The 21,886-nt window shown below is 38.6% G+C and overlaps 1 protein-coding gene across 2 annotated transcripts in view; it reads right to left on the reverse strand.

Annotated features, from left to right (window-relative positions):
- Nucleotides 1-21,886, reverse strand: part of HELZ (helicase with zinc finger) — a 165,485-nt gene that overhangs the window by 95,044 nt on the left and 48,555 nt on the right. For both annotated transcript variants that reach the window (XM_012803215.2, XM_023511111.1), the window contains exons 7-13: nt 21,316-21,372; nt 16,987-17,038; nt 15,568-15,643; nt 13,229-13,427; nt 12,650-12,757; nt 11,360-11,657; nt 594-861 (exon numbers count right to left, since the gene is read on the reverse strand). In XM_012803215.2, coding sequence (XP_012658669.1) covers nt 594-861; nt 11,360-11,657; nt 12,650-12,757; nt 13,229-13,427; nt 15,568-15,643; nt 16,987-17,038; nt 21,316-21,372 — 1,058 coding nt within the window. The remainder of the gene's footprint in view (nt 1-593; nt 862-11,359; nt 11,658-12,649; nt 12,758-13,228; nt 13,428-15,567; nt 15,644-16,986; nt 17,039-21,315; nt 21,373-21,886) is intronic.

Here is a 21,886-nt window from a genome sequence, read left to right on the forward strand (position 1 = left end):
AGACTTCCTGAAGATCTAAATGGTACCATTTTTAAAGTAACTTTTCAAAATACATGATCTGTTTTTGTGCTTTCAATTCAACAAATATCCACTGAGTGCTGCTATGACTATCAGTAACTGAAAGCTCCTCAAGAGCAGGGACCACAGACTTATGTTCCCCACACGTGGCAAAGAGCTTATCCCCCAGTGGACGCCTAGGAAGGTCTTGTAGAAACAAACTATGCACTAAACAGTGGGAATAGTAACTAAGATGAGCACAACACAGTTTTCGCCTTAAGAAGCTGACATATGGGGGCAGTGCCTGTGGCGCTGTGAGTAGGGCACTGACCCCATATGCCGGAGGTGGTGGGTTCAAACCCAGCCCCGGCCAAAACTGCAAAAAAAATAAAAATAAAAAAATAGAGAGAGAGAGAGAGAGAACGCGCGCTTTACAACTTAATACAAAGATGCTCACATATCACATAAAGATAGAATACAGCTACTGAGTAACAACAATGTGCTACCTGTCTTCACTTAGGCATAGGTGCGTGTTAAAAATTAAAAATACCATCCAAAGAGAAGATTTTCTTTTAAGTGTTTCTAGAGTAACTTACTTGCTGACTTCTTTATACTGGGCTATCTCCTCAATATAAAGAAGGTCATGCAACCGTGACTGATAGTTGCTCTTGGTCAATGATTTGTCTAAAACGGACTGGGTAAATAGCTGGTCAGCAGAGAGAGGAATTTGGTATCTGATAAGAAGGCTCTTCTCCAAATCAGTAGTTTCATTAGGTTCAAAATCTATAATAGTTTTAGAAGAAGAATCCCAACGCTTAGCTGTGGTTACTAGCTGTTGTTTTGCATGCATCAGGTATTCCAGATCTAAATGGAGACAAAAAACACATTTATAAAGAAACATAACGTTAAAATTCCCAAATAATACACATTTTGTTAAGAGAATTTTATATGCTAAAGTTAAAGGTCTTCAAAACAATACAAAAGCCCACTGACATTTTCCCCATATCAGAAATCGTTTTTTGTCTATTTGAACAAAACAACATTAATAGGAATCCATATTTTTTAAAAAACTTTTTATACATATATCAGGGTGAGACGTATCAGAAATAGTTGTTATCATTTTAAAAATACAGATTAACATTTAGAACTTAACTCTTCAGGCAAGAGAAATCTGATCTGCAGGAAGAAGACATAAGATCTTCACAAGGTAAGTTTTATTAGGAGATAATCATTTTTCTCCTCCTACTACCAATACCTACCCCATTACAGAAAGAGAAAAATCAAAAAACTGCAAAAGGTTAACTATTTTCTTATGTGATAAAGCACAGCAAAACTACATATCTACAGGTCGACTTGATATAAACAAAAATCTTTTTTAAAAGACTCATGTAAAACACTGCTGATTCCTCAATAAAAATGTGATACAACATCATTCAAATACCATTTCTAAAGTATCCAGTGAAGCCTCAGTTAAATTATACTATAAGTAGGGCACAATGTCAACCCAAATGACTATCCACACTCTGACATTTCTGGAAAAAATGTAGAATACCAACAAAGGGTAAAATCCACAGTAACAGAAACTCTGAACGCTGAGTCGGCTCACTCTGAATGAGTGCATACTAATTTCTATTGGGTGAAACATACATACACCCATAAAAATGAAACTTAAAGGAAAAAAAAGTTGTTTGATTCATTACACCAAGATTCTGTTTTAACATAATTGAAAAGATGGCTTCAAAATACAGGTTAAAATTTTACAAAGAAATAATAACAAGTTTAGACAAAGATAAGTTAGCCTCCGAAGTACACAGACAAGTTATCCTAAACTAGCTTTGAAATGAGAATGTAATGCGTAATTGGCGTGTCTTGCTTAGTGGGAAATTTTACATTTAAATGTTACACACCGATTATAAATGGATAAATTTAGTCATCCACCAAGAGAAATTTCTCAACAGTAACAAGTAGCCTGTTTTAATATCTTAATACAAATAAAAAACAAAAATATAAAGGCCCTAATTTCTAAACTTTGCTCCTTGAAAAGGCAGTTTTACATGCTAGTTTTGTTATTTCCCAAACGGCAACACAAATACAACTATAATCATCAAAATGTAAAGATGGTCTGCTCTTTAAAAACCTGCACAAATACTCTGAATTAATAATCTGTGTTTGCAATATCCTCATAATCAGATGTTTTATAAAGTATACTAATATTTTCTTCCGAGATCATTCTAAATGTGAAACCTGCCTATTCATTCATTAAAGCATAGCTACAAAATGTACTTAAACCTTACAAATGCCAACACTCCTAAATGACCATACTCTCATTAAAGATTAGATGCTAACTATTATCAAAATAGCAAAGATATACATAAATTTTGTCCCTAATCCAGAAGTCAAAAAGAGATACAGCAATGTTATAGTAACAAACCAAATAACCAGCTCTTTAAAAATAAATAAAAACTAAATTCTGTGTAATAGTGAAGAATCTATTTAGTATGTAGTTTTAAAAGGACATCTAGGTCAGGTATGGTGGCTCATGCCTGTAATCCTACCACTCTGGGAGGACGAGGTGGGAAGATCACCTGAACTCAGGAGTTGGAGACCAGCCAGAGCTAAGTGAGACCCCCGTCACGACTAAAAATAGAAAAACTGGTTGGACATTATGGTAGGTGCCTGGAGTCCCAGCTACTCAGGAGGCTGAGACAAGAGGATGGCTTGAGCAAGAGGGTTTGAGGTTGCTGTGAGCTATGACGCCAGGCCACTCAACCCCAGGTGACTGAGACTCTATCTCTAAATAAATAAGTAAATAAATAAAAGGATGTCTAAACTACTGTTTCAGGGTGAGGAAATTATATTTAATAATTAATTTAATAATATTTAATAATTTTCTTCATTTTACCTTATAGAATTAAACTAATTTAGACTATGCTTAGATTCATAGCATGCTCACACAGTTTATTTCCTTTTATTTCAAAACATTCTGGGCTCGGCGCCTGTAGCTCAGCTGGCTAAGGCGCCAGCCACGTACACCTAGGGTGGCGGGTTCGAGTCCCCAGCCCGGACCCGCCAAACAACAATGACGGCTGCAACCAAAAAATGGCCGGGTGTTGTGGCGGGCACCTGTGGTCCCAGCTACTTGGGAGGCGGAGGCAGGAGACTCGCTTGAGCCCAGGAGTTGGAGGTTGCTGTGAGCTATGCCACGGCACTCTACCCAGGGGGACAGCTTGAGGCTCTGTCTCAAAAAAAAAAAAAAAAAAAAAAAACATTCTGGTTATATGGAGGGCTTTTGTGCAATTTGGGTCAAAATTGTAAGTGTTTGTACACTTTAAAAGTCACTAGTTATGGCTCGGCGCCTGTGGCTCAAGTGGCTAAGGCCACATACACCTAAGGTGGCGGGTTCGAATCCCCAGCCCGGACCCGCCAAACAACAATAATGGCTGCAACCAAAAAATGGCCAGGCGTTGTGGCGGGCACCTGTGGTCCCAGCTACTTGGGAGGCTGAGGCAGGAGACTCGCTTGAGCCCAGGAGTTGGAGATTGCTGTGAGCAGTGAAGCCATGGCACTCTACCCAGAGGGACAGCTTGAGGCTCTGTCTCAAAAAAAAAAAAAAAAAAAAAAAAGTCACTAGTTATTCCTCACTGATGTTTAAGTAGCTGAGACAATAAGAAACATAAAATGATACCATTTTTTAAAAAATTTTTCTAATTCACCTATTTATATGCCAGCCAAATTATACAGAACATCCTTCTATTCTGGGCTAAAAGTATTCCAAGCTTTTAGGGGAAAGTGGCATGAACAATGTTATTTGCTTTTCTCATTTTATCAATATAGTATCCCTGATTCCCACCCTGATTTTATGAAGCTCTTAAAATTATATGCTTGTATCAAAATATCACATGAACTCCATAAATACATACAATTATTATATATCCGTAAAAATTTAAAAAATGTAAGTGTCTTCAGCAGGTACCATGACAATTTGAAAACAATTTTCAAACCTTGGTAAATTATATGCATTCCTTTTTTTTTTTCTTCAATGACGATAAACACAGTACAGGAAAGGGGGAAGCAGGGGGAGCAGAAAGAATCTTGAATAAATGTGTGCGCCAGCACCAAAAAGTCTCAAGAACGTACTACTGAGTCATTGACTCAAAAGTCAAATCTACACCGTGGCAGGTGACTACTACTAATGATATATTTTACAAAAGTCACTTTTCTTTCTCTGCTTCATCTGAACTTGAGTCAAACTTCTGGTCCCATTCTTCTTGCTTGTGAGGAAAAGCTTATTTAACCTGTTCAGTGGCCCACCTAACTTATAGTGATTAAAGGTCCTTAGGTCTTAAGAAGGCCTCTTAAAGAGAGGAGGGAGGTGAGACCACTTAGGTCCTGTGTCACACACCCTACCCCCACGTGGCACCTGTGCGCCTGCGAACACCTAAACAGGCACAGGCACGACTCAGGGCAGCCTGAGCCAGTTGTATGCGCTTCTCTTCAACCTAGAATAGGTTAAAGTGAAAAACACATGGGGAAGATAAAAAGTGAACAGGCTAGGATCAGTATTTATAAAACCACTTAGAAGTTTAACATGGCCTTATTAACCTACTCCTAAATAATAAATCTCAAAGCAAACCCGACAGAAATTACAGACCTATAGGATTTGTTACCCAGGAGTGGTAGGCAGAAACTATAAATACACTTTAAGAGAAGTCCCTAAGAAAAAAGACAAGGGAGATAAGGTAAGGGAAGAGCTGTCACTGCAGCTCAGCTCTCCTACAGCAGAGATCAGGGCTGAAGTAACGCGTCTACCACAAGATACACTTCCCAACTCCCCTTGCCCTTCTGATACTGAGAATAGCAGTGCTCCCGTTTGAACCACATATTTACTACTCTAACAAAGCACCCAAAGAGTGGGTTTGTTTCTTCTTGAAGTATGTAGTATAGTAGACTTGAAAAATATCTGTAGCAGGACCTGCAGAATAGATAAAAAGACAGTAAGGGAAAAAAGCATCCAGGGTTCCAAATACCAACCACAAAGACTCTAGGGAAAAAATCCACATGTGCCAATATCAAAAATCTGACATAAGAGACAAACAATAACTGGATGTTAAATACGGAATTTATTAAAAACAGTTATATTTATCTAGGACTTACAGAATAAGATGAAATCCTCCCTAATTCCAAAACCAGATACCACACTCCTCCCTAGAAAATATTTTGATTGGCTCGGCGCCTGTGGCTCAAGCGGCTAAGGCACCAGCCACATACACCTAAGGTGGTGGGTTCGAATCCCCAGCCCGGGCCCGCCAAACAACAATGATGGCTGCAACCAAAAAATGGCCAGGCGTTGTGGCGGGCACCTGTAGTCCCAGCTACTTGGGAGGCTGAGGCAGGAGACTCGCTTGAGCCCAGGAGTTGGAGGTTGCTGTGAGCGTGATGCCATGGCACTCTACCCAGGGGGATAGCTTGACGCTCCGTCTCAAAAAAAAAAGAAAGAAAATATTTTGATCTGTGACTGCCCAAGTTAACAACAAAAGAAAACCCCAAAGTCATCCAAACCACTGTGTCAGCTCTCCATTCCAACAGCCTTCCTTTCACCAAACCTGCTTCATGGGAGACGGGTGTCTTGTCAGTTTGCCCCTGTTTTCTGTCCCTGTTTGCTCTCTCCTAACGAGGCTAACCACAGTTATAACAGCAGGCGAATGGCACACCTCATACTTTTCACATGTGTCTACTTGGTAACATTTATCTTTTATTAATAAACTATATTAATCTAGTTTTCTATTACTTTTCTGATCCCATAAGATTATACAAATATAGATATATATACTCTGGTCTTAATTTAGCTATAACTTTAGCAGTTAATTTTTAAGTCATACTAAATTTTAGTGCCAATGCTAACATATGCTACTAGACTCAACTAGAGAAATGTATAGTATCAAGTTTGCAAATTTAAATGAGTTAATTTTTAATATGCTGTTTCCAAATATTCAAAACAGAATTCCAAATCAATTTCCTTTTTTTTTTTTTTTTGAGAGTTTCACTATGTCACCCTCGGTAGAATCCCGTGGCACCACAGGTCATAGGAACCTCCAACTCTTATGCTTAAGTGATTCTCTTGCCTCAGCCTCCAGGAGCCCACCACAACACCCAGCTATTTTTTTATTGCAGTTGTCGTTGTTTAGCTGGCCTGGGCCAGGTTCAAACCCACCAACTTCTGTGTATGTTACACAGAAGTAACCACTGTAACCACTGTGCTAGGGGCTCCAAGCCTCCAAATCAATTTTGCCAAAGCAAAGTTTTCCATTGATCAAAGTTGTAGTAGAAAGCATATAACGCAGTTTGTTTTCTAAACAAGGAGAAAACTCACTAACTTCCTTCCTTTGTTAAGGCCTTCTGCCACGCACTTCTGGAGAAGTATTTTTTTTAGTTCAGAAAGATTTTTTAGAGTTAGGCACAGTGGCTCACACCTGTAATCCTAGCACTCTGGGAAGCCAAAGCAGGTAGACTGCTTGAGCTCAGGAGTTCAAGACCACCCTGAGCAAGAGTGAGACCCCCCCATCTCTACAAAATAACAGTTGTGTATTGTGATACATGCCTTGAGTCCCAGCTACTCGGGAGGCTGAGGCAAGAGGATCACTTGAGCCGAAGAGTTTGAAGTTGCTGTGAGCTATGACACCAGAGCACTCTACCAAAGGCAACAAAATGAGACTCTGTCTCAAAAAAAAAAGGGTTTAGTGCATAGTGCCTTTTTCTGAACCTGAATCTTATCAACAAGGGAAAAAACTAAAAAAGCAAAGTTAAAGTTATACATATTTCCCTGAAAGTTTACAGGATTGCTGTAAGTGACTAGAGGGGGTAAAAAATTCATTCCTCTGGCCTATAAAACTATTTATAGGTCTATTTACATATCATGACAATGATGGGGGGGGAAAAACCTTTTTTTCCCCATGGTTCAAACTTAAATTAATTAAAGTGTAAGATTTTTAGTTCAATACTGAACACTGAGAGAAATAAAAATTTTGCTATACAACCTATACAACTTGATTTTAAGTTTCGAAGAGTATACAAATGTCACTAAGTCCCCCATCAAATCAGTCTGAAAGACACTGAGAGCCGTACTCACAGGAGGTGCCCTGTGCCTCTTCTCAACTTACTTCTACATGTGACCATGGGTAACCAGCACTTCTAAACTTATCTGTACATCCAAACCATAGGTGTTACTGTGAATTTCAGTGGGAGACCAGGGCTGGCTGGAGACCAAATGAGCCAGGCTACCACATTGTTCCCAATTTAACTTATCTTGCTCACAATGTCTGTGAAAGTTCTCCACACAAGGATTCCAGAAACGGATACAAAATAGGACGCTGGCATTTTACATTTTTATTATCTCAGAATATTTTATAACATTGTGATTTCACATACAAAAATTTTGTGCCCTAACATTTTTTGCTGACAAAAACTCTGCTGTGATAATAAAAAACACTGACCAGTACTAAGAGAGAAGCAGAAAATAAATATTATGCTATTTAAATGCTGCTTTCTTCAGAATTCTGTTAGGACTCTCTATAATCACACTGAAACAAATGTAGTCATACAATAAAAATGGTAAGAACTTAACAGAAACTATATCCCATAACATCAATTTTAAAAGTAGGAAATTAGAACTAAAAATTAGCAAAAGTCAGCTAATTTGAATTATGATCAAAAAAGTTAGCCAAATTGCATCTAGCCTGCCTAACCTATATTTAAATTTCTTTCTGCAATGTTCAAAATATTTTTTTTGTAGAGACAGAGTTTCACTTTATCGCCCGTGGTAGAGTGCCGTACCATCACAGCTCACAGCAACCTCCAATTCCTGGACTTAGGGGCAATTCCCTTGCCTCAGCCTCCTGAATAGCTGGGACTACAGGTGCCTACCACAACGACTTGCTATTTTTTTGTTGCAGTTTGGCTGGGCCGGGTTTGAACCCACCACCCTCAGTATATGGGGCCAGCACCCTGCCCACTGAGCCACAGGTGCTGCTCATGTTCCAAATCTTTTATCAGAAATACATTCTATAAACTTTATATTGTTCTCTTATACTATTTACTTTTCCTTCATCCTTGAAAAACAAATTTGCCATGAAATTGTTTTAATGTTTCCAAATTAGTTCAAGAAAATGCTTAATTTTTTCAATTACTTTCCATAACATAACTACTTAAAGGTAAAACCTTATTTAAGGGAAAACAGATAAAGACATCAAACTATAAAGAGGTCACTTAAAAAAAAAAAAAAAAAAAAGAGCATAGTATTATATGAAAGGAAGAGGATGTCCTTATCTATATTAATCCATTCTACTAACTGGATGAAATATAAAATTTATTATCTTCTTAAACTGATATATTAGAAACAGCAGAAAGAAGACATTTGATTCCTTCCAGTTACCAGACTCAAAACATAGGTCATCTTGGACAACTTCTTTTTTAGCTCCTATATTACATTTCCTTGCCAAGATCTGCAGGTGCTATAACCTGGGTCTTTAAGATCTGCTTTTTGGTCCCTCTGCTAACACTCTAGTTCCAGTCCCCACTTAAAAAACAAGAACCAGGCCTGCCATGATGGCTCACATCTGTAATCCCAGCACTTTGGAGGCTGAGGCAGGAGAATCACTTGAGCTCAGAAGTTTGAGACCAGCCTAAACAAGAGGGAAACCCATTTCTACTAAAAATAGAAAAACTAACCAGGTGTTGTGGCAGGTGCCTATAGTCCCAGCTACTCAGGAGGTTTAAGGTTGCTGTGAGCTAGGCTAACACCATGGCACTCCAGCCTGAATAAGAGTGAGACTCTTATCTTTAAAAAATAAATAAATAAATAAAACCACTTCCCCCTCCCTCTTTTTTCCTACTTTCTTCATCCTATGTAGAAAAGCCCAAAATTATCCTGATCATGACTAATGATAAAAGTAATAGCTGGCTCGGCGCCTGTGGCTCAAGTGGCTAAGGCGCCAGCCACATACACCTGAGCTGGCGAGTTTGAATCCAGCCCGGGCCCGCCAGACAACAATGACGGCTGCAACCAAAAAATAGTCGGGCGTTGCGGCGGGCACCTGTGGTCCCAGCTACTGGGGAGGCAGAGGCAGGAGACTCACTTGAGCCCAGGAGTTGGAGGTTGCTGTGAGCTGTGATGTCACGGCACTCTGCCCAGGGGGACAGCTTGAGGCTCTGTCTCAAAAAAAAAAAAAAAGTAATAGCCACTCCTGACTAAGTGCTCACTATGGGCCACATGTTGTGCATGGCTTATCTCAAGTTCTCACCGTTCTCTGACAGATAATACTAGTCCCGTTTTAGAGCTGTTTCCCCATGAAGCTCAAAGATGTTAAGTATTCTGCCCAGGGTCACACAAGTAACAAGCAGAAAATGAGGATTTAAATCCATTTTATTTGCCTCTGAATTTTGTCCACTGCTCTTCTTTTCCAACTAGAAAAGTGAAACGTATCTGAGGCCAAAGTGAAAGTCGTCCAAGTCCCTTCACTCTCATCAGGCCCACAGGAGTGCCCTGAAAGCCTCTTCATCACTACCGTCTCTGAGTATCATCTATTGTCATAAATAGTATCAATTTCTTTTACTTTTTATTGCCGACATGTAACATTTTTAGTATTAATTAAATATCTTAAAGCTAGTTAGGATTCTTAACAATAAGCCTACAAGCTTATTCCTATGGGAAAACAAGTCATGAGCTATAAGCCACCAATCTAAAAGCGAACTTTTAAAAAACAACCAACATGTAAGCCAAGGGCATCATGTTAGTAATATCTGAGAGCAGGGGATACATGCCGATCTCTATTATTTGACTCTCCTTCCAGTTTAAAAAGGGTGCTTCCTAGTAGTTTTTGAGTTCTAGTCTCTAAAGGGAGCTTACTAATATAGCAAACTGCAGCACAAAAGCCAAATCCAGCCCTTGTTCTTGAGAATAAAGTTTTAATGGAACACAGTCATGCCCACTGGCTCATGGATTGCCTATGGCTGCTTTCTCACTATGATGCTGAGCGGTAGCTGCAACACAGACCATGTGTCCTTAAACTCCTAAAATACAGTACAGCCTCTAGAAGTTGACTACACAGAGGCAGTCAAAATAAGGCATTTCTATTGAGTACATGTGGTACATGCCTAGTCTAGGAAAACTTGGGTGGTCAATTAGGACGGTTCTACTGTGTTTATTACACTATCTGGCTTTTTGGCAGAAAGAATTTGCCAATCCTATGCTAGTAGATATAAACCAAATACTTTCTGTGAATGATCATATCTATTTGGGTATGGAATAAAACGTATTCTGATTCCAAAGAGTACTGAGAAAATGCCAAAAACAAATACTACAGAATAAAAACAAGTAAAAGAGATTAGAGTAGAAAATAAGGGAAAATTAAGTATGGGTAACATATAAGATACCACCTAATTGTTAGATTTGAACACAAATGTTGCTTTAACCTCACTAGCAGGTAAAGTAAAGAAGCAGACAGATCAATTTCACGTGCTTACTATGTCCAAAAAATAAAATCCTAGCATTTGTTCCTGAGAACAACTTCCAGGTTCTCATGAATGGGACATCACGGTACACAGTGAAAAACAACCTCTGCAATACAGTTAGGTATAGACAGTACAACAGCAAGTTTCATACAACTCTGCTTATGGTTTGTTAAATATCTAGTCTTTGTTAAATAAAATAAAACCCCTATATATCAACCCAGAGCCAAAGGAACGGACATTACCATGACCTTTCCTTTCCTTGTCTTGTCTTGGCATAAACTTCAGGTATAGGCAGTAATGTGACAACATACATAGTAATTCATCATGTTTTGCTTACATGCTGAAAACAGGGACAACTTCTCAAAAACACAGAGCAGATCCTATGTCCTAGCATGTCCTTAACACTAGTGATGCACACACTGACTTATATGCAGGACTTTTCAGAGATAATGTGCTAATATTGGCCAAGGTAATTGACAGTCAGTAGGACATGAAAATAAATGCTACAGGTATATACACAATTACCATTAAAATGATATTGCACCTAAACTAATATTCAAAGACTCTACTAGGCTAAAATCATCTTAAAGTGAAATTGGTAGACCAAAACAGACCTGATCATCTACTCATAACAAGTTTGGGGAACCTCAAAGTTCAAGCTTTGCCTGATGACTAGCTGAAGAGAACAGGGCATAATGTGAACCATTTTAAGCCCATTACACAGTAAATGAGTCAATTAACTGGGATTTTTCTCCTTATTATTCCTTCCCTATCCATGGCATATTTAGGGGCCAATACATATCTTTTAATGTTGCCTTTAATACATCGTATCAGGGGAAAAAAGTCTAAATATTACCTTCTGTAGAAGCTGCATCAATCATTACTCTTTGCATGAGTACTGGTTCCAATCCAAAGTCGAAAACTATGGTTTGGCGAAAAGTTCCAAATATTTCTGTGTTAAATGCTATCCCGACTTTATACACGTAATGATCTAATCCATTTTGGGCCATCTTTCCTCCTATCCATTCTTGACAGTTTTCTGGGACTTCTTGTGATACCTGGGTAGTACTATCTCCGGCAGATATTGCAATGATACTAAAATGAGGACGATGAGCATCATAAAGCAATGCTACCCGATACAGCATTCTTGCAGGCTACAAGGAAGTTAAAATAATTCATTGAGTACAGGGGGTTAAAAAATCCGATTGTAATTGGGCTCTTCAATGAAAATACTTCCATAAGGGAGTCTTACTTGCCCATGTTTCTAAGATATAATGTTAAAAACCCAAATTGTGCTCATAAGCCATTTAAGAAAAAAATCAGAATGGTATTTTAAAAATCAGTTGTTAAAATTATATATTTACGCTACATCACTAACCTCCCTGCTCTGTGATATGTTCATCTTTCATTGTGGCAAAAACTATCACCCTGCATAACCATCAACCTCCAACTTTCTATACTTTTCGCCTAAAAAGGTTTCATGTAGCCTCAGGTAGAAAGCCTTCACATGAGGGCAACTTCTTCTGAAAGCACTGGATTGGGTTCAAGGCCGAAGCTAAATGTTCTTGAATTTTTCATCTCAACATACAAATGGTGTAGCAGAAGAAACACCACCAAAAAGTATGTAAAACTTTTCCATTGAGAATATTCACAGAAATTTTTTACTCTACTTCAATCTTAAACTTCGACTAGTATAATTTAAGGTGGGAATGACATCAGAAAATATCCCATCTTAAAAACCCACTATTACATAACTTGTGACTTCATCGAGTCAAATGCAAAAACAAATTGTCAGTGTTTAAAAAAAATCTTAGAAATGCCAGATTAAGTAATCAATTTTTAAACAGTTTATTGTAAGCCATGAACCCCATCCTATGTTCCAAGTTTGGGAGACAAGATGTCCAAGATCTCTTTACCAAATAAATAAATAAGCATCCTAAACATCTACAAAGATCCTGTCTCAAAGTTTGAAAAAAAATTACACTTTTAATGATCGAAATACAGAAATACACTGTAGCACACTATAGAAACTGTGCACTTAGATCAAAACATTTTCAGTGCTCTTTTAACACCAAGATTTAAAAGTCATAAAAAGGGTTTAGAAAATTGACCAATTTTTATTCCTTCATTAGTACAAAATTCATACCTTACAAGTGAGAGCAAAGGTCCATGTCTGGTGAGATTTTTTGGTGTTGACAGTGACTGACAGGTCAGGATTATGTTCCACCTTTACTCCTTCTATACATTCACTAAGCTGAAAATAGAGAGCAGTTTACGTTACGGGTCCGCTACTCAAAGCACAGACGAGAACTTGCAGCATGGTAAAAAAAACGCAAACAGTAAAGATGACCCAGTTGTTTGCCAAGCTAAGAAATTTCATTATTTCACGTTCAGTTGTTTTGAACAAAATATTTATTATTTTTACCTGACTATTTTCAGTTATTCAGAACAGAAGCTAATAGAGATAAAATAAGGGAGAAGCGCCACCACAAATGGCAGGCAAAAGCTGCCCACGAGAAGCACAAGCCCATCTGCAAACAAATGCTTCAGTTCTGCTCTTTATTTTAACAATTGGGTCTACGCTTGCTACTAAAAACATCATTTTAGTAGAACCAAGTTCTTCATATAAAGATAAGGAAATAAACCAAAAGATAGCAAATCAGAAAACTCAAATAAGTTCCTTGTTTAAGACAAACAAACAAAAAGTGTAGTTTGGGTTGCTCACCACTTTCTCAGGAGATAACGAATTCATCCATTTTTCTATCAAGGTTTCCATGTAACTGCCTGAGAGCTGTTTATTCTCATTCTGCTGTTTCAGTTTTATCAGTCGGGAAGCGTATCTTTTTTGCCATTCTGCTAGTTCTTCCTGGGAATGTGCTGAAGTACACTGGGCACCATACCTACAGAGTCCTTGCTCTAAAAATCTAAGTAAAATAGGAAAGACTGTTTCATTATACACTTTGTTAACCCTTTTAAAAGATCAACTTCCAGCATCTGCCCTCTGACTTCTGCAAGAACAAAAACAACACTTCATCTCCTGAGGGGTCACATTTATCACACTGTCTTAAACCAAGGAGGGAGGAGAGGTCGAGACAACATTTATACCAGCTAATCAAAACATCTCCCCATATTTGCTGACTTTCTTTGGAGTCAGGAGATCCTAAAGCAAAAGGTATTCAGGACTATCCTCCCCAGAGGCACTGAAAAGTGGCTTCCTCTGTGAACTAAAGCCTTGAACTATTAGACAAGTCCTCTGAAAGCAACACTGACATCAAGTGGGTCAGCTCGTGCACATGCACCCTACTTCCCAAACGACAAGATCTAAAGAACATTTTCTACATAGGGAAATTTTATTCTGAAAAACAATTCATACTAAACATGCCACATTAAGGCTTCTACTTTTTACTTTCTAATGTAGTCCTTTTACTCTCTTCTATGTTACTGTGACCTCTGTTTCATTAAAAATATTGGACTGTATTAATTTGCTTGACGTTTTAAATAAATTTGAAATGACAGTTTTATATCAGGGTCGTCAATTTACTCAGCAGTCATATCAAATTCTTCAAAGGGGCAATATCATAAATGATCATTTTAAAGGATGCAGAGTTAATGATTTCTCAACACTTATGACTCAGACAATTCAGTGATCAAAAGTAGATAAAAATAATAGATTTGCCCACTAACTATGTGTAAAAGTCTTAAATATACCGCAAAATTACAGGCAAAGACTGTAATATATTTAAATGACGTCATTTAAATATCAGTTAAAAACCGGGAAAAGATCTTTTGAGAGAAAAAAATGAAAATTCAATTACAAATAGCAAAATGGAGACAAGAGAGATACAGACTATTCTTGAACTGGAGAAAATGCAAACAGTAAGAAATATAGAATGAACTACAGCACAACAATACATTATCAAATGCTTTACCATATTTGAAAAGGTGAGTGTACTTAAAGCTTTTCCTGATGGTACTAACTTAAAATTATACTATTTATTAAATTTTCTTCCACTTCAAAAGGCACATTGAAAAGCATGTGTTTTCGTTTCTTTTAACTATGTCTTAATGAACTTCTTTAACTTTCTATCATTTTGCTTTAAATTATTTCACTAAAAAAGGAAGGCTGGGCAGCGCCCGTGGCTCAAGGAGTAGGGCGTCGGCCCCATATACCATGGGTGACAGGTTTGAGCCCGACCCCGGCCAAAACCACAACCAAAAAAAAAAAATAAGAAGAATAAAGGAAGGCTCTGCATTCTCATTTGGACTATAAATTTTCTCATATTTCCTTTTCATAGGATTGTGTTCTACAACTTTTACAATATGGTGCCACTAGGATTTTCAACATTCACGACTTTTCTGATTTCTACTACAAAATCAAATCTAGTATCTTGACTAGTCCATCATCCAGACTGCACACCAAATTTCTTTCATTATCAAAAGCAATCTACTATAGTGAAAATTTATATCTAAAATCCCACTAGTTAATAGTTCTTATTAAAAAAATCTGGAGTTCATCTTCTTAAGTGTGACTTTAATAATTCCTTCCACATTAATACATAATTACTAAGTTTTGAAAGCTTAGCCCTTTGATATAAATTACTCATAAATTCTATATTCCATGAGAGAAACCTATTTTTCAGAAAAGTTATTAAAACAATTTAGTATTTATCTATTTCATGCTGTACTTCAATTATATAAAGTCATGTCAACTTCACTCAACATCCCCCAGGTAAATTTCACATTAACAAGAGACCAGCAATTAAGTCTCACCCTGATAACACAATGGGCATTATAAAAGACTTTGAAGGAAGTTTTAACTTTCATTTAGATCACTGTTGTTTATATCCAAAGAAGGCTCATGGATATGGTTTTATTTTTTATTATTTAATGACAATCACTTTTATGGCCTCTGTTTCAAAAGAAAATAAACCATTTTACTCAATAATTATACTTTTCCTTCCTTCATATATTACTTTCTCTAAATTTGAATTACTATTAAAATAAAGAAAAACTATCCTATCAACAAAGACATGTCATTGGTTTAAAGAAAAAAATTCACATTACCTTTTACACAAAGTATATTCCTCGCTGCTTGTGATTCCCCTAGGTGGTGGGCGGAAATGCCAACCATTACAAGACCCTAGGGAGTAATCAGGATACAGTCTTATCATTTGAGGCTAGCTAGTAATTGTGATAGTTTAATGTGTAAGAAATACTACAATCCCTCCACACACATCATCCCAGATGATGTAAAAAAGGACACGACATACTTGCCTCTTCCAAAAAAGTAATCTACCAATGAACTAAGTTAAATCAGTCACCTATATGAAACTCAGCAATCCCGCAAGAGGGAAGAAGTGGTTACTCAGCAGTCAATCAAGCTGGGGATCTTGTGTCTGTCCTAGCAACCGCTTCTCTAACAACTCAAGAAGAAAGGTTGGCATGCTTATCATTTCTTAGCCATGGGATGTATGTCTATTAGGAATTCCTTCAAGAATAAAAAAATTATTGTATCCTAGAAGGAAATCCCAAGAACAGATTCTGCTACGGCATACTGAGTGCAAAACTACAACTCGCCAACCGTATCCTTCCGGACTCTTGTGACAAGTGTCACAGTATGTGATGTAATCCCTTTCAATAAATAAAGTTCAAAAAGTTGAATTCGGAGATAGGAGCTAAAAAATAACATTTGTTTATTTCTAAATACCATAAGCTTTGATCTATGTAGATAAGAGGTTCCAAATAAGTCAAGGAAAATAAGGATTAAGAGAAAAAAGGCCCAAGCTATAGAGGCTGAGCAGCAGTAAGTTCTCAAGGACCTTCTAACTATTTTCTATTTTTTCACAAGTCACTGGGCCCAAAAAAGAAAAAAATACAGTCAGGTTGAATTTAAAGCTGTGCTTCATCCCTTACTGACTATGTGACTGTGGGAAAACTACTAAACCTTAATAAATACCAGTTTCATTATCTACCAAAAAGATGAAAAGGACTGTAATAGTACCTGTTTTGTGAAAGGCACCACCAGGCAGCATTTAGCAAAGCCAGTGAGTGTTGGTTTCCCTTCCTTTTCCTCTGGCAAGAGAGGGGAGGAGGTCCCAGACTTTTATTAGAGTAAGAACAACTCAGCTTATGGACCAGAACTTCCAAAAAGTAATAACTGTCCTAGCCTCGGGTAGAGAGAGGAGAAAAGTCCTCCCTCTACAAATCACTCAGAAAGAGGTTTAAATGTAGTCCTCCGTGGAGACAAGACGATGGACTAGACAACTTCTGGAATCACCTCCCTGCCTCCTTCACACCATTATTCTATGAAAAGGTGCCAGAGAGAAAACTGCTTTCATCCGCATCTACTTCCTGAAATTCAATGTTTATATTCTCTCCTGCATCTCCATCTATACATACTCAGTACAGTTTCTCCCAGTAACCAAGAAAAAAGCAAAGCCCAGAATCACAGCTACCGTAAGTGACAGAGAGTTTGGCACTTACCCTCATCTAAGTCTTCCACATGATATCCAGAGAGGACATTACAAGTTGCTGTCTGCAATTTTCCAAATGAAAGACATTTTTTAAATAAAAAAATAACCAAATAATGGCAAATTAAAGTCAACATTTAAAAAAAAAGAATGCAGTTTGAATACTTAAAAATGTTTAATAACATTAATATGTTGCAAATGACATTTTTGGTCTTTGTTCTATGTTAAACTGTAATATGGAAAAGAAGTATTTATAAGGCCCTCATTAAGGGGGCTGATAGAGACCCTCTGGGTAAAAATTAGGTAGGGGCAGAAGAGACATCTGAGTCCCCTGTCCTGAGGGGCAGGACTGGGCAGCACCTTCCATCCATTCCTTCATTCCACTCTCCTCTTCCTGACACCATTACAGAAGTGCCTTTCGCTGCCGCTAACATCACACTTCCAGTATGGGCCCTGGGGGCACTTTCTGCCCAAGTCTCCCCACCTCCCACTCTGAGATGAGCCCTTCTCCCACAGTGGAATCCAAGGCCAGGGATCCATTCATTCTATCATGCTCCAATAAACCCCCAATCTGCACTTCTGGCTCTAACTTTACCCTAAGCTCTGGATACCCAATTTCAATCAAATACCAACCAAAGCACTTCTTCTGAACTATTGTGTAGCATTTTACATGCTGGACCTGTGGTCAATTAGCTCCAACTGCCTCTTTCTATTCCTGCACCTCCCAGAGTACTGGCACGGAGTAATGGGTGTGCAGGAGGTACGGGATGGATGATAACCTAAGCCCTTTAAACACGATATGCCCCAAATTCATCGACTTTACCCCAAACCTAATCCTCCTTCAGTGTTCCTTCTTGCGAGTTAATGGACTCTTCTTCCCCAGAGAGAGTGAGACTGAAATTTTGAAAGTCATCGTGAACACTTCCAACGTGCTCTAAGTAGTCTCCAAATCCTCCCCACCCAGGTCTAGAATGTCTCTCACATCTGTCTCATACTCTCTCCTCCGTGGCCACTGTCCCAGGAAAGGGGGGCCTCATTAGCACTCGCCTCATTTATCACGGAACCAACTAACTATTTGCCAATCTTTTCCTTTACCAAGTTACCTCTGTGTCTTCACTCAGCTATCTCTGTCCTCTAAACTCAATTCCTACACTCCTGGCTCCAGAATTTCCCCTACAGAGTATTTTCCTTTCCCTCCTGCATTTTGTTACAGCCTGACTGACCACAGGCTGCCCTGTGTACACTACATGTTAACTATTTGCATCTGCAACTGGCCTGCAACTATCCTTTCATGGATATCCCACATCTCTAGAGACTTGAACAGGACAGGTGTTCAGTAAATGGTAAACTGAATCAGAAGGAGAAAACAGTATCCCCACATGAAATGTGGAATATTTGTGCTATAGAAAGAATGTAATAAATTCTAACTGGACATAACCGAAACCACACTGTGACTACAATGTGTGGCTGATTAAACTGGACATTTTAGGTTAGGCTTGAACTAAAACAATATAATACGATTTCTAAAGGAAAATGCCTTTTGATTCTCAGTCAAGTACTTATTGGTAAGTTTTCAAAAGAAAACCCATTCTTTTTGTAAAAGGAATATGAGAATACATAGACAAACCAGGAGTAATTATTCATATTACAAGCATTCTATGCTTCATAAAAAAGATTAACAGGCTCGGCGCCTATAGCTCAACCGGCTAAGGCGCCAGCCACGTACACCTAAGGTGGCGGGTTCGAATCCCCAGCCCGGACCCGCCAAACAACAATGACGGCTGCAACCAAAAAATAGCCGGGCGTTGTGGCGGGCGCCTGTGGTCCCAGCTACTTGGGAGGCGGAGGCAGGAGACTCGCTTGAGCCCGGGAGTTGGAGGTTGCCGTGAGCTGTAATGCCACGGCACTCTACCCAGGGGGACAGCTTGAGGCTCTGTCTCAAAAAAAAAAAAAAAAAAAGATTAACAGATCTCCTTATATTCTACAAGCAAGGTCTACATCTCAAACTAGCACCTAAAATATGATTCCATTCACACAGCACACATAAATATAAAAGCTAAAAATTCACTGCAAGTCTGAATTTTTTTTTTGAGACAGAGTCTCACTTTGTCACCCTCAATAGAGTGTGGTGGTGTCACAGCTCACAGGAACCTCAAACTCTTGGGCTCAAGCGATTCTCTTGCCTCAGCCTCTGAAGTAGCTGGGACCACAGGTGCCTGCCACAATGACTGGCTATTTTTTTGTTGCAGTTGTCATTGTTGATTCTAGCAGGCCCAGGCTGAGTTCAAACCCGCCAGCCTTGGTGTATGTGGTCGGCACCCTAACCACTGAGCGTGGGTGCTGCCCAAGTAGGAAAATTTTAAAATATCTCGTCTTTAAAATTAATCAAAATAAATTTATCAAATATACAAGAAAAAGGGATGAAAAAACTGTGTTTGTCATAAAATCAAACCTAAAACACTTAATAATTGTTGGAAGACAAAAACACATGTGCCTTTCACCAGTCACCATCTGAGACAATCAGTAGAGCAGACTGTGCTGACACAGCACTTCTCAGGCTGGGCCGGGGCACAGCACAGCCTCATCACCCGAGCCTGGGAAGTGAGCCCAGCCAGGCTGAGCATTTGGCTCTCCCAGACTTTTAGAGTTCAAGGGGCTGTGTTTGTTTTCTCAGCACTCTTTTTATGTGCTCATATCCCAAAACAAAAAGGCACTATCAGTTATGAGCACCAGTCTTTACTGAGCCCTTCAGGGAAAACAGCCAAAGATTATACTGCTGCAACGCCTATAAATTTACAATCAAATTTATTGTATTTTAATGTATTTTAAATTTCACTAAAGAATATTTATTGCTTTTGTTTCCATGAACCAGCTTTTAGTTCCAAGTCTTTACTCTCATCCACTAGCGTTTACAAGTTGAATACCACCACAGTAACAAACTGTTACTAGTTTTTATTTTTTTTTTTTTTTTTGAGACAGAATCTCGGTTTGTCCCCCTTGGTAGAGTGCTGTGGCGTCATGGTCAACCTCTTGGACTCCAGCGATTCTCTTGCCTCAGCCTCCCAAGTAGCTGGGACTATAGGTGCCCACCACAACATCCAGCTATTTTTAGACACGAGGTCTTGCTCTGGCTTGGGCTGGTCTCAAACTCCTGAGCTCAGGCAATCCACCCGCCTGGGCCTCCCAGAGTGCTGGGATTACAAGCATAAGCCAGCCATGCACAGCCCATGCTACTATTTTTAAATTCACAGAAAGGTAACATGAGAAAATGAAATGACAAAAAAAGGGCCTAATAACAAAACAAAGTTTCTTCATCTAACTTGTGTAGTCCACGACAACCGACCTCTTTGCTGTTTGTGGGTATGAACTGGAATAGGTTATTAGATTTGGAATAGGAAAGGAATCCACCAAGTAGATGCCTCTGTCTCTGCACATCCCCTCCACCTTTCTCAATCTCACTCACCTTCTTAACTCTCAGCTCTTGGCTTAACTATCTCAGTCCCTGAGCACCCAAGCCAATCTATTCCTCTTTGTTATACCACCTACCTCAATGTACATTTACACCTAGGACTGTTTAATTAATACATTTGTCGTCTATCTCCTCCCCAACACTTTTCCCTCCAAGGGAGGAGAACCATCGACATCTTGTCTACTGCTGTAGCCCCAGCAGCAAGCACAGTACCAAGCACACAGTAGATGCCAATCAATCAATCACTTTACAGGCGATTCCACTTATGATAAAAAGCTGACACAATGGCTATTTTTAAAAAAGAACATCTAAGTAAAAATATTTTTGCATGTCTATATGAAGAATAGAAACCTGAGACTTGCAAAGCTCTGGGCCTTTCACACGCCCCTGTTATTCCCAGCTTCCCATGTGTCTCCAGGTCCTCCCTAGAGCAACTTCTGCTCATCACTTACCCTCAGACACATTAACCCTCCTAAGCCCATAGCCCAAAAATAGTCCTTAAGTCACAAACTTCCTTCCCTTGCTTAAAAAAAATACAGAAACTTGAGAAGCATCCTATTTATAATGATAACATTTTCTAACAGCCAGAAGTAGTTAGAAACTCAAATTTCCCAGCCGTCTTTCCATTTGTTGTCCAGGGACAACTAATAGGAACTAGAGACAGGAGACCTGGGATGCTGAGGACACAGGAGAAGAAGCAGAGTCCTGAGGGTGGCACTGGGTACAGGACTAGGTCAGGAGGTACCACTGCCCCACCTCCATGCCCTTGCCTTTGTGGCTGATGCCACAAGAATTTCCCAAATTTTGACACAGAAGGCTTACTAGCCAGATAGAGTTAAACTCTTCCAAAAAGATCCCCTGAAACAGTCTTACCTCAGTTTCTGTGAGAAGTGTTTTTAGTCTTGTCAAATCCTTCGTCACCATCCCATTCTGAAAGGGCGAATTAAAAAAAGAAAAACTACGACTTAGTGTGTTAGCTCTTTACTATGGCAATTTAGCTCAATCCCTCTATTGTTTCTGAAGTTTATCTGTAAAAAACAATGTTATCTACCATTAGCAGTAAGAATAAAGCTACATATCAATAAGAAAAGTCACAAAGGTTACCAAGAAAAACTATACAGTGTGACTTTTCACATTACAAATAATATATTCATCTCACATGAGAGTTTAAAATCAGTTTAATGAAATATCACTATAGAGCAGAGAGGATAAGTGAAAAGAAAAATAAAACTAAAACTTTTACTTTTTTCTCTGCAACTAATGAACTTCTATGTGCAAAATAGTGAACTCAAATACAGTTATCCAAGATTCAGAGAAACTGAAACATAGATGGTGCATTAATAAATTCACTGAAGGGAAAGACTCACTTTTTTGAAATTCAAATTGCAGTTGATATTTAAAAGAGATTACTTTTGACTAATTTTACATTTAAAAACCCAACAGA

This window comes from Otolemur garnettii, unplaced genomic scaffold (assembly GCF_000181295.1).
Source record: "Otolemur garnettii isolate 467f Iridium unplaced genomic scaffold, OtoGar3 scaffold00018, whole genome shotgun sequence".
Taxonomy (NCBI): domain Eukaryota; kingdom Metazoa; phylum Chordata; class Mammalia; order Primates; family Galagidae; genus Otolemur; species Otolemur garnettii.